Source organism: Loxodonta africana, chromosome 9 (assembly GCF_030014295.1).
Source record: "Loxodonta africana isolate mLoxAfr1 chromosome 9, mLoxAfr1.hap2, whole genome shotgun sequence".
Taxonomy (NCBI): domain Eukaryota; kingdom Metazoa; phylum Chordata; class Mammalia; order Proboscidea; family Elephantidae; genus Loxodonta; species Loxodonta africana.
The window spans coordinates 110,968,766-110,981,772 of NC_087350.1; the positions used below are offsets into that span (position 1 = coordinate 110,968,766).

Consider the following 13,007-nt stretch of genomic DNA (forward strand, 5'->3'; position numbering starts at 1 on the left):
GAGCAAAGGAGAAAGAAGGACACCAAGGTCACACGACAACTAAGAGCCCAAGAGACAGAAAGGGCCACATGAACCAGAGACCTACATTATCCTGAGACCAGAAGAACTAGTTGGTGCCCGGCCACAATCGATGACTGCCCTCACAGGGAGCACAATAGAGAACCCCTGAGGGAGCAGGAGATCAGTGGGATGCAGACCCCAAATTCTCATAAAAAGACCATACTTAATGGTCTGACTGTGACTAGAGGAATCCCGGCGGGCATGGTCCCCAAACCTTCTGTTGGCACAGAACAGGAACCATTCCCGAAGACAACTCATCAGACATGAAAGGGACTGGACAGTGGGTAGGAGAGAGATGCTGAAGAAGAGTGAGCCAATTATATCAGGTGGACACTTGAGACTGTGTTGGCATCTCCTGTCTGGAGGGGGGATGGGTGGATAGAGAGAGTTGGAGGCTGGCAAAATTGTCACGAAAGGAGAGACTGGAAGGGCTGATTCATTAGGGGGAGAGCAAGTGGGAGTAAGGAGTAAGATGAATATAAACTTATATGTGACAGACTGACTTGATTTGCAAACGTTCACTTGAAGATCAATAAAAGTTAATTAAAAAAAAAAGTGGAAAAAAAAAAAAAACTTCTCCTCCAAGCTCTGCCCCCGTCTCTTTCCCTTCACCACTGCCATGATTCACACTTCCAACTCTTAACTAAACTAGGTTACTGGCCTCCTAAATGTCTCCAGCCTTCACACTTCAGTTTTCACATTACTATCAAAGCAAACTTTCAAAAATACAAATTAGATCATTTTGCAAGCTTGATTAAAGTCCTTAAATAGCTCCTCATTACCTTTGGGGAAAAAAAAAGTCCGAATTTTTCAACATGGAATATAAGACCCTTCGTCATCTGGCGTCTGTTTAACTTTCTGCCATTCTCCTTCCTGCCACCTGTGTCATCCCAAGCCCTCTCCCTCCTCCTGCCCCACCCCAAGTTCGATATCAATTGCTCCAGCCATCCTGAAATATCAGAAGAACATTCATCACACTAGGCTCAGAAGGCCTCTCCGCATTTCAACAGGCTGCTTCCTCTGCTGAGAACAACCTTCTTCTCTTTCTTCAAATGGTTAATGAGGATTCATCCTTCAAAAGTGAGCTCTGATATCACTTCCTCCAGGAAGCCTACCCTGATGTCCCCCAGACCCAATCCTTTGTGGTCCTGTGGCAGACTTAACCATTACCACAGTGATCACTACACTGTGTGACAGTAACTCTCTCTCATTAGACTGGGAGCATCCTTTTGTATTTAGTCTTTAATCCCAGCACCTAGCAGCATGCTTGAGTATACCCTCAATAAATGTTTGCTAAGAGAATAAATGACTACTTGTATAATCTTAACCCAGCATTTTCCAAAAGTTTTTCCAAAGTGGTTGTACCAATTTACTTATACTACTACCAAAAAATACAACTAAGTTCCCTGTTGCTTCATATCCTCACGAATACTTAGTAATGACAGTCTTTTCTGTGGAAATCATTGTGGTGGTTGTGTGGTGGTATCTCATTGTCATTGACAATAAGTCCTCAATATACTAATAGTATAGTGTCAGGAGAAGCCTTTCTCCCATACGCTTATTAAGATTTCCCAAAACAGCAAAGGCAAAGGCCCTGCAGTTAGACTTTTTCAAGGAACAATAAGAAAACCAGTGAGTCTGGAGCAAAGTGAAGAACTGCAGTCAAGATCTTGGAGTCAGAATCAGAACTGATCTTATCAGTGGTTCTCAAAATTTGGTATTTATATGAAAACCCAGTATGCTTATTAAAATGGAAAATTCATGGCTTGCATTTTCCAGAAATTCTGATTCAGTGATTTGGAGCTCGGACCTGAACATCTGTATTATGATATAAGCATACCAAGCGATTCTGATGCAGTTGGTTTTCAGCCCACAGAATGAGAAACACTGTTGATGGAGAATAGGATTCTTCCTAAGTGAGCATATTATTACATATTACAGTGTAATTTATGAGACTACCCACTGTGATCCACAGGGTTTTCGCTGGCTGATTTTTCAGAAACAGATTGCCAGGCCTACTCTGTCTTAGCCTAGAAGCTTAGCATCATAGCAATATGCAAGCCTCCACTGACAGATGAATGGTGGCTGGGCATGTAGTGCCTTGGCCGAGGATTGAACCTGAGTCTCCAGCATGGAAGTCAAGAATTCTACCACTGAACTACCACTGCCCACTCCTACTTTGTGTATCATCTGGTTAGTGCTAAAGCTGTGATTTTCTATATTGGAGGGTATATGCAGCAGCATCTTACAAAATGAAGCCTGCCTGGTGAAGTTTAAGACAGACTTTGCAATAAATGAAGGCCTCTGGTCATATTGCAAAACCAGAAAGGTAATTATAGGGAAGTGGTATGGCCAAACAGACGATGGTTCACGGAAGGAAATTCTGTTGCTGTTGTTAAGTTGATTTTTCAAGTTGCCTTCAAGCTGATATTCAACTCATAGTGACCCCATGTGACAGAGTGGAATTGCCCCCATAGGGTTTTCTAGGCTGTAATCTTCATAGCAGCATTGTTACATACTTTCTCCCACGGAGCCACTGGGTGGGTTTGAACCACCGACCTTTCTATTAGTAGCAGAGCGCTTAATTGATGTGCCACCAGGGCTGGTGGTGAAGTGGTTAAGTTCTCGGCTGCTAACTGAAAGGTCAGCGGTTTGAACCCACAAGCCACTCTGCAGGAGAAAGATGTGGCAGCCTGCTTCCATAATGATTATAGCCATGGAGACGCTATGGGGCAGTTCTACTCTCTTATAGGGTCACTATGAGTCAGAATCTACTCAATGGCACATGATAACAACAATGGTATGGTGAAAAGAACATTGGTATTGCTTTCAGGAGCTGTGCGGCTGAGACTCAGCTGTGTCTTTTTAGACAAATCCCTTAACTAGTCTGAGTTTTGATTTCTCACCTAAAATTAGGATTATTTTACCTATCCTACCAACCTCACAAACCTATACCAAAAACCAAACCCGTTGCCGTCGAGTCGATCCTGACTCAAAGCGACCCTATAGGACAGAGTAGAACTGCCCCACGGAGTTTCCAAGGAGTGCCTGGTGCATTTGAACTGCCAAACTTTTGGTTAGCAGCCATAGCTCTTAAGCACTACACCACCAGGGTTTCCTCACACACCTATATAAGGGTCAAAATGAGAGTGGCCAAGTGCTCCTACAAAAGTTAGAACCTTCTTAGAGGAATGAAAATTGTTTCTGATTAGCACACTTGCCTGAATTAAAGAAAACAATAGTTCTTCAGGGGCACTTGTTTCTTGGAATAACCTCAATAGGGACTTGTTGTTATTAGATGCCATCGTGTTGGTTCTGACCAATAGGAACCCTATGTACAACAGAACGAAGCACTGCCCAGTCCTGTGCTACCCTCACAACCGCTGTATTTGAGCCCACTGTTGCAGCCACTGTGTCAATCCATCTCGTCGAGGGTCTCATCTTTTTTGCTGACCCTCTACCAAGCATGACGTCCATGTACCAAGCACGACTGGTCCCTCCTGATAACATGTTTGAAGTATGTGAGATGCGTCTCCCCATCCTCACTTCGAAGGAGCGTTCTGGCTGTACTTCTTCCAAGACAGATTTGTTCGTTCTTCTGGCAGTCCATGGTATGTTCAATATTCTTCACCAACACAATTATTCAAAGACATCAATTTTTCTTTTGTCTTCCTTATTCATTGTCCAGCTTTCACATGCATAGGTGGTGATTGAAAATGTCATGACTTGGACCAGGCACGTTTTAGTCCTCAAAGTGACATCTTTGCTTTTTAACACCTCACAGAGGGATTTTGCAGCAGATTTGCCCAATGCAGTACCTCGTCTAATACCTTGAAAGGGTACTTAGAGATTCTAACAGCTGAGTCCTTTCATTTTACAATTTAGCAAGCATACAAGAAAAACTTTGAGTGACATAACCAAGGCTACAGAATTAATTTAGAGATAAGACTAGGCTCAGGTCTTCTGATTACTAGCCCAGGTTACTTTTTACCATAGTTGTCTTACTAATTCTTTTTTTTTAATCCACCAGGTGGTTCTTATACACACCACAATTTGAGGACTGCTGCTCTACTGAATTAGAAGTGGGAGGGGGAGCACAAATCATCGTACTTATTCTTTTATTGGACTTAATGTTTTTTTTAAACAGCTTTATTGAGGTATAATTCATACTGTTCAACTCACCAATTTAAATTGTACAGTCAGTGGCTTTTAGTCTATTCGCAGAGTTGTGCAACCATCACCACAATCAATTTTAGGACAAACTGAAAAAAACCTCGGCCTATTGGCTCTCAATCCCCGTCTCCCTCCTACTCCTCCACTCCCAGGAAACCACTCATAGACCTTCTGTCTCTTTATATTTGCCTATTCAGGACCTTTCCTGTAAATGGAATTATACAATATGTTGTCTTTTGTGACTGGCTTCTTGCACTTAACCATGTTTACAAGGTGTACTTATTGTTTTAAATTATCAGGTAACAACAATACAGATTAGAACTAGAGAAAACCAAAAAAAAAAAACCAGTTGCGGCGAGTCGAATCCCACTCATAGTGACCCCACAGGACAGAGCAGAACTGTCCCATAGGGTTTCCAAGGAGCGCCTGGTGGATTCAACCTGCCGACCTTTTGGTTAGCAGCCGAACCACTACAAAAAAAAAAAGGAGGGGGGAAATCACTCATAATCCCACTCGGATACAATCAATACATATATATTTTTTCTTCGTATGCAAGTACATTATCTGTATCTGATTGGAAAACAAATGGAGGACAGCCCCCAAGCTCTTCCTCTCTCGCAGTGTCCCACTCTACCTCCCCACCCTCCCTGCCAGCTCCCAGCCTGGGTACCCCGGCAAGCGGAGGAAGAAGCGCTCCCCCCGCCCACGCCGGCGCGTCGCTTACGTCAGTGCTCGGAGCCGCAGACCCCCTCCCTCTGCCCCCGTCGCGTTAGTTTTGACAGAGCGCGATGGCGGCTACCGGGCTTGCGGGTTTCTCCGCTGCCGTGTCGGAAAAGCAAGAGTTTTACCAGCTTCTGAAGAACCTCATCAATCCAAGCTGTATGGTGCGGAGGCAGGCCGAGGAGATCTATGAAAATATCCCGGGTCTGTGTAAGACTACGTTCCTCATAGATGCCGTCAGAAATAGAAGAGCAGGTTATGAGGTGAGACAAATGGCTGCCGCACTGCTACGACGGCTTTTGTCCTCTGGGTTTGAGGAAGTCTATCCAAACCTACCTCCTGATGTTCAGAGGGACGTCAAGATTGAACTAATACTGGCTGTGAAGTTAGAAACACATGCCAGCATGAGGAAAAAACTTTGCGATATTTTTGCGGTGCTGGCCAGGAATTTGATAGATGAGGATGGCACTAACCACTGGCCCGAAGGTTTGAAATTCCTGATTGATTCCATCTACTCTAAAAATGTGGTTCTATGGGAAGTTGCAATTCACGTTTTCTGGCACTTTCCTGGGATTTTTGGGAACCAAGAGCGGCACGATTTGGATATCATCAAACGGTTGTTGGACCAGTGTATTCAAGATCAGGAGCATCCAGCTATCAGGACATTATCCGCTAGAGCTGCAGCTGCATTTGTCCTTGCTAATGAGAATAATGTCGCTCTTTTCAAAGACTTTGCAGACTTGCTGCCAGGAATCTTACAGGCTGTGAATGACTCCTGCTACCAGGATGATGATTCCGTCCTGGAATCCCTTGTTGAGATTGCTGATACTGTTCCTAAGTACTTGGGCCCTTATTTAGAAGATACTCTGCAGCTGAGTTTAAAGTTATGCGGCGACTCTAGGCTTAGTAATCTGCAACGCCAGCTGGCTCTTGAAGTAATAGTGACCTTGTCTGAAACGGCAACCCCAATGTTGAAGAAATATACAAATATTATTGCACAGGCTATCCCTCACATATTAGCGATGATGGTTGATCTACAAGATGACGAGGACTGGGTAAATGCTGATGAAATGGAAGAAGATGATTTTGACAGCAATGCAGTTGCTGCCGAGAGTGCACTAGACAGACTGGCTTGTGGACTCGGTGGAAAAGTGGTTTTACCAATGACCAAGGAGCATATCATGCAGATGCTTCAGAGCCCTGACTGGAAATATCGACATGCTGGATTAATGGCCTTATCTGCCATTGGAGAAGGATGCCATCAGCAAATGGAATCAACTCTAGATGAAATGGTTAACTCTGTTTTGCATTTTCTTCAGGATCCTCACCCGAGGGTGAGGGCTGCAGCCTGTAGTACACTTGGACAGATGGCTACAGATTTTGCACCTAGTTTCCAAAAGAAATTCCATGAAACAGTGATTGCAGCTTTGTTGCGTACCATGGAAAATCAAGGTAATCAGCGCGTGCAATCACATGCAGCTTCTGCTCTTATTATTTTTATCGAAGACTGCCCCAAATCATTGCTAGCTCTATATTTAGATAGCATGGTGAAAAACTTACATTCCATCCTGGTGATTAAACTGCAAGAATTGATTCGGAATGGAACAAAGTTGGCCTTGGAACAGCTTGTGACAACCATTGCCTCAGTTGCAGATACAATAGAAGAAGAATTTGTTCCGTACTATGATATATTTATGCCCTCTCTAAAGCACATTGTTGAGCTTGCTGTTCAAAAGGAACTCAAGCTTCTGAAAGGAAAAACTATTGAATGCATCAGCCATGTTGGCCTTGCTGTTGGGAAGGAAAAATTTATGCAAGATGCATCAAACGTGATGCAGCTGTTGTTGAAGACACAATCAGACTTAAATAACATGGAAGATGATGACCCTCAGATCTCTTACATGGTTTCAGCATGGGCTAGGATGTGTAAAATTCTTGGCAAAGATTTTCAACAGTACCTTCCACTGGTTATTGAGCCTCTTATTAAGACTGCTTCAGCTAAACCTGATGTCGCTCTCTTAGACACGCAGGATGTGGAGAATATGAGTGATGATGATGGCTGGCAGTTTGTAAATCTTGGAGACCAGCAGAGTTTTGGAATTAAAACTTCAGGACTTGAAGCAAAAGCGACTGCTTGCCAGATGTTGGTTTACTATGCTAAGGAGTTAAGGGAAGGATTTGTGGAATATACGGAACAAGTTGTGAAGCTGATGGTTCCCTTACTGAAGTTTTATTTCCACGACAATGTTCGAGTGGCAGCAGCAGAGTCCATGCCTTTTCTGCTAGAATGTGCAAAAATTAATGGACCGGAGTATCTTGCACTGATGTGGCAATTCATATGTGATCCCTTAATCAAGGCTATTGGGACGGAACCTGATGCAGATGTACTCTCAGAAATAATGAATTCTTTTGCAAAGTCCATCGAAGTAATGGGAGATGGGTGTCTCAATGATGAGCACTTGGAAGAACTGGGAGGAATACTGAAAGCAAAGCTCGAAGGGCACTTTAAAAACCAAGAATTGCGACAGGTTAAAAGGCAGGAAGAAAACTACGACCAGCAGATTGAAATGTCTCTGCAAGACGAGGATGAATGCGATGTTTATATTCTAACCAAAGTATCAGATATCTTGCACTCATTATTTAGTACTTACAAGGAAAAGATCTTACCATGGTTTGAACAGCTACTTCCGTTAATTGTAAATCTAATTTGTTCAAGTAGGCCATGGCCAGACAGACAGTGGGGACTATGCATATTTGATGATATCATAGAGCACTGCAGTCCGACCTCGTTTAAATACGTAGACTATTTTCGGTGGCCAATGCTACTAAACATGCGGGACAATAACCCTGAAGTCAGGCAAGCTGCTGCCTATGGCCTGGGAGTTATGGCACAGTTTGGTGGAGATGATTATCGTTCTTTATGTTCAGAAGCTGTTCCACTGCTGGTAAAAGTTATTAAGTGTGCAAATTCTAAAACCAAAAAAAGTGTCATTGCTACAGAGAATTGTATCTCAGCAATAGGGAAGATTTTGAGGTTTAAGCCTAACTGTGTGAATGTGGATGAAGTTCTTCCACACTGGTTATCATGGCTTCCACTGCATGAGGATAAAGAGGAAGCTCTTCAGACTTTGAGTTTTCTCTGTGACTTAATTGAAAATAACCACCCAGTTGTACTTGGTCCAAATAATTCCAATCTTCCCAAAATAATCAGTATAATTGCTGAAGGAAAAATTAATGAGACAATTAACTGTGAAGATCCTTGTGCCAAACGCCTAGCTAATGTTGTGCGCCAGGTCCAGACTGATGACGAGTTATGGTTGGAATGCGTATCCCAACTTGATGAGGAACAGCAGGCAGCCTTACAGGCGTTGCTAAATTTTGCTTGAAGCACTTTAATATCACTTGAATATCATTTACCATAAAAGTAACTCCAAATAAATATCAGCAGTTTATATCTCTTTGCCACATTTCTCCAGGATTAGTCAGTGTTACAGCCTTCTGTCCACCTTGCATGTTTTATCTCTTAAACACAGACCCTTGGTGATGACCTGTGCTTCCATTGTCTTAGAATGTTTGTCACTTTTCCCCTAGTTGATATGAAGTATATACATTTTTGCTGTTCGTCTGACGTATTGATGCTGGGCAAGCAATATACTTGGTGTCAAGATGTCATGCTGAATACCACAAGATGGTAGTAAGAACTCACAAACATAAAATACGAGAACTTTCAGAACAAACGTCTTTGGAATTGTAGGGGAACGAACTAATGGCAGGCTTATTCCTACTTTGTAACACGCCTGGCTGTCATGGTAATGGGAGGATGCTGAAACTGGGAGACATTTTTGAGATGTTGCAGCAGTGTGGAGAGTTCATAGTGTACTCTTAGGACCTGGGGGGGACGTATCCCTAGTCTAATTCCCCAGGTGTCCAGCTGAGAGTTATAAGAACTTTAAAACCTCCTTAACTAGGCTGTTCTCTACTTAAGTTCTCCAGGATTCCAAGAACCATGGCTACTGAAAAGGGAATCCTGGTACATCTAACATTGGTAGCATATAGCATACTGAAACAGTGTTTGACAAATAGTAAGTAACCAGTATTTATGGAAGGAGTCAATTAGTGTTACGTGTTTAAGCAGTGTATCATTTTGTGTATGTATGCCATTTTCCACCCTGGAAAGCAGCTCAACAAGAACAGAAGCCCTGATTTAGAATGGGGCTTAAATAGACGACTATTCCTTATAGATTCTGTAGTAGCACTGGAATATTCTATTGTGAAAGTGAAAAGGAAAAGTTAATTTTAGCTTTAAACATGAAAAAGAAAACAGCTTTGAGACTAGTCATTCAGCAGTAGATATACATTAGGAGAAAACCTTTCCTAGATTTCTATAAATCTAGGATTATTTATATTAATTGGAATGTTGGTCTTTAATGTCGAGCTTTTTGTATGGTAGGAGAAAAGCTGTCTACTCAAAAAATAATTGATCCCACAACTAATAAACAAATACATCTGTCATGATTTCCTGAGGCTATTGTGAGTACTGGGTATGTAAAGTATTTAGCAAATATTTAAGACCTAATAAGTGTTCAATAAATGGTAGCTGTTGTTGCTGTTGTTTGTACCTCTGCTGTGTTCTTTGTTGTGTTTAGAATTCCTTTTACATTACGATCTCCTCAGTTCACCAACTACCAGTTCAGACAGGGATATGAAGTTGAGATTTTAGATAACGCAATCCCTGTCCATTCCATACAATTATTAATGGAGCGATCACAATTTTGTTGTTCGTTTAAGATAAAAAGTATAGATGAGTAAATGGAAAAATCCCACTACAAAGTATCAACAGAAGTTACCTCTGGGTGGTAGGATTAAATGGCAGTTTTTCTTTTCACTTACTCATATTTTCTAATTTATTTATATCAACATATTTCTTGCATAATAAAGTTTTCTAAAAGTTACAGGGCCTGTCCTTGGCCTCTTCATGAACTAGAATTGGGGACCATTCTACTTACCCACAACTCTTGCTTTTATATCCCTTAACTAAGAGGCTCTTAATCAACAGAGAGCCCTGGTGGCACTGTGGTTAAAGCACTCAGCTGCTAACCAAAAGGTCGGCAGTTCAAACTCACCAGCCGCTCCTCGAGAGTACGATGTGGCAGGCTGCTTCTGTAAAAATTTACAGCCTTGGACACCCCATAAGGCAGTTCTACTCTGTCTTATGGTGATATAAGCCCGAATTGACTCCACAGCAGTGGGTTTGGGGTGGTGTTTGTTTTTGATCAACATTCCTAGCGATTACCTACGCTCTTGTGTGTGAGGAATTGGGAATTCTGCCAGACAACTTTGAATTAGGCATCTGGAGTTTCTGAGGTATGACAGAACCAGATTTAAAGTTTGGTAAACTACTTTCTTAAGCATCAATTTCCCCACCTGTAAAATGGGGATAATACCCACAGGATTATGAGAAATGATGAATGTAAAGTGCTTGGTGGCCTGGGGTAATTTCTGGGAGTCATGAAATAAAGTTGGTGACCAAGAAGAGAAGAGGATATTTGCTTGGGTAGGGTGGGTTTTAGATTCTGGGGCTTTATCAAAGGAAATTAGAGACGTTCAGTCTGACAGGCAGGGCTTTGAACCGGTTCATTCAGGTTCAAACTCCTGCTGAGAATGTGCATTTCCCCCAGATACGCTGAATCAGATCTACAGTTTAACAAGATCTCCAGGTGACTCTTATGTATAATAAATTTTGAGAGCCACTGCTCTACTAGGGGTTCTCAGAATTGGTCCCTAACCAGCAGTATTGCAGTATTAGCATCCTCTGGGAACTTGCTAGAAATGCAAATTCTCAGCAGGGGTTCAAACTGGAATGAAGGGGTTCAAACTGGTTAGAAGCCCTGCTGACAGGTGCCCTGGTGGAAGCACTCAGCTGCAAATTGGAAGGTCCGTGGTTGGAACCCTCCAGCTGCTCTTCAGGAGAAAGATAAAGATGGGGCAGTCGCCTTCCATAAAGGTTACAGCCTTGGAAACCCTATGGGGGAGTTCTCTGTCCTACAGCGTTGCCATGAGTCCAAACAGACTTGATGGCAGTGGGTTTAGTCAGACTCCAGTTGCTGAAGCTCAGACATATTTGGGCTCTGAATAGAGAGACAAAGCTGCAAAAGACCAATAAAGTATAAATATCTGATAAGGCATTTATTTATTTAGAGTTTTTTTTATTAGATAATGGGGGGGTATGGAGGGGGAATGTCAATACCCTCAAAATGTATCCACTATACTGGATTTAACTTCCCAAAGAAAGCTTTGAGGTTTTGAATTTTGTAAGCGCTTGAAGGGTCTCATTAGTGAGAAATAAACAGTCTCAGGAGTTAGAATACCGTGACCACTTTAATATAACTTTTACTTGCTTGATTTCTATAATTTTGTTTTTCTGTTCAAATAATTCCAAGTTTCAAGTGAGAGGGCTCTGTTCAAGTAGAAAAAGTTCTATGTGCCTCCTTCCAAAAGAACAGGAAAAAATAGTTAACAGCTCCTTTATGGAACCATTAGTTCTTCCTTTCCACTTTAAGCAAAATGTACGTTTATGTGAATGATGAGTCTCCTTTTTAGTCATTTAAACAGTAATTTAAAACTAGATTAAGGCCACGTTGACATGACTACTTAATGCTGTATAGCTGACTGGAAATACTTGGAGACTGTTTAGAGTCCCAAGGATGTTATTTAAGTGAGGTCGCATTCTTCGATTCCTGTATTCTTACATGTCTCAATAATGGAGAGTGTGGAAGTGTTACTTTTTGCTTTAATGGAAAATATGAGACTAGTTTCCAAAATATGAATTCATGTTAAGAACTGGGGACAGCATTTTCCGAAACTAGTTTTGTAGATAACCACTTGAGTTCTATAAATCACCTCCTTGCCTTTTGCATATGAACGTATGTTTCCGTTGGTCAAGTCCTTAACTTTCTCTCCAAACGTTTCAAAATTCTGGATTTATATAAAAGGCCCGCAGTCACAACGAAGGTAGGGGCAGGAGTGGTGCAAAGCGAACGTCAATTTTAGAATGGATGGGATTTTGTGCTTTCTCACTACCCATCTGTCAGTAACAAAGGTCATCTAACAACCTCCTTTAGGGTTAATTTTAGTTTCTAGGGCTAATAAAGGCCTCCCAGGAGAAATTATCTGACAGCACTTACTTTATAAAGAGGCCCATGCCCCCTTCCCGGGAGGCGGTGTGTAAAGCCGCGCAGGCGCCTTGCTTCTCCCCGCCCCGCCCTTCACAATCGCTACAAGTTGATGACATCATTGGTCCGCGCAGTCTATCAGACCCCCGGGCCTGTAGCAGAGCCGAAGTCCTCGCCTTAGCGTAGCGGGACTGGACGCGAGGGGGCGGGGAAAACCTGCTCTACTACGCATGCGCATCGGGGATGGCGACGGCCCTTCTTTCTTTGCCTTTTTCCAGTGCTCGCCCGGCCAGGGGGACTGAGTGCCCTCCCCCTCCCCCTCCCCCCTCCCCCCCGCCCAGCGGGGCGTCTAACTGACAGTTGTCGCCGGGCCCGTCCGCGGCGCCTCCTCCTGCCCGGGTCCCCCGCAGGTAGAGAGGGGCGGGAGGGGGTGTGAGGGAGAGGAGGAGGAGCCCGAGCCTCCGCGGCCCAGCGTTCGGCCCCTCCGGGGAGGCGAGAAGAGCACCCCCTTCCTCTCGCCCCCTCCCAGCCTCGCAGCCGGCCCGGGAGGGGGTGGGGCGCCGAGGCCGCCGGGCCCGGCCGGCCGGTGAGGAGCGGGCGGGGCGCCGAGGGTGAGGCCGGGCCGCGCGCACCGCCGCCGCCGGGGGGAGGGGGGAGGAGGGCGCCTCGGCTCCCCTCTCCCCCTCCCCGCGCGCCATGTAACCCCGCCCCGCGGCGGAGAGCAGAGACCCCCGCGCGCTCCGCGCCCAGCCGGCTGTGAGGAGAGCGAGGCCGATGCGGCCCGGGCGGCGCGGCGCGGCCGGGTCGTAAGGAGGCGGCCCGCACTCACGCGTCCCCGGCGCCTCGAGCGGCTGCTCCACACCGCCCAGCCCGGGCCTGCCG

The 13,007-nt window shown here is 44.2% G+C and overlaps 1 protein-coding gene across 1 annotated transcript; it reads left to right on the forward strand.

Moving 5' to 3' along the window:
• The first annotated feature begins 4,994 nt into the window (after positions 1-4,994).
• Positions 4,995-9,571, forward strand: RANBP6 (RAN binding protein 6). Its single transcript, XM_003407352.4, has one exon. The coding sequence runs from the start codon at positions 5,022-5,024 to the stop codon at positions 8,337-8,339; it is 3,318 nt and encodes a 1,105-aa protein (XP_003407400.2). The 5' UTR covers positions 4,995-5,021; the 3' UTR covers positions 8,340-9,571.
• Positions 9,572-13,007: the final 3,436 nt, after the last annotated feature.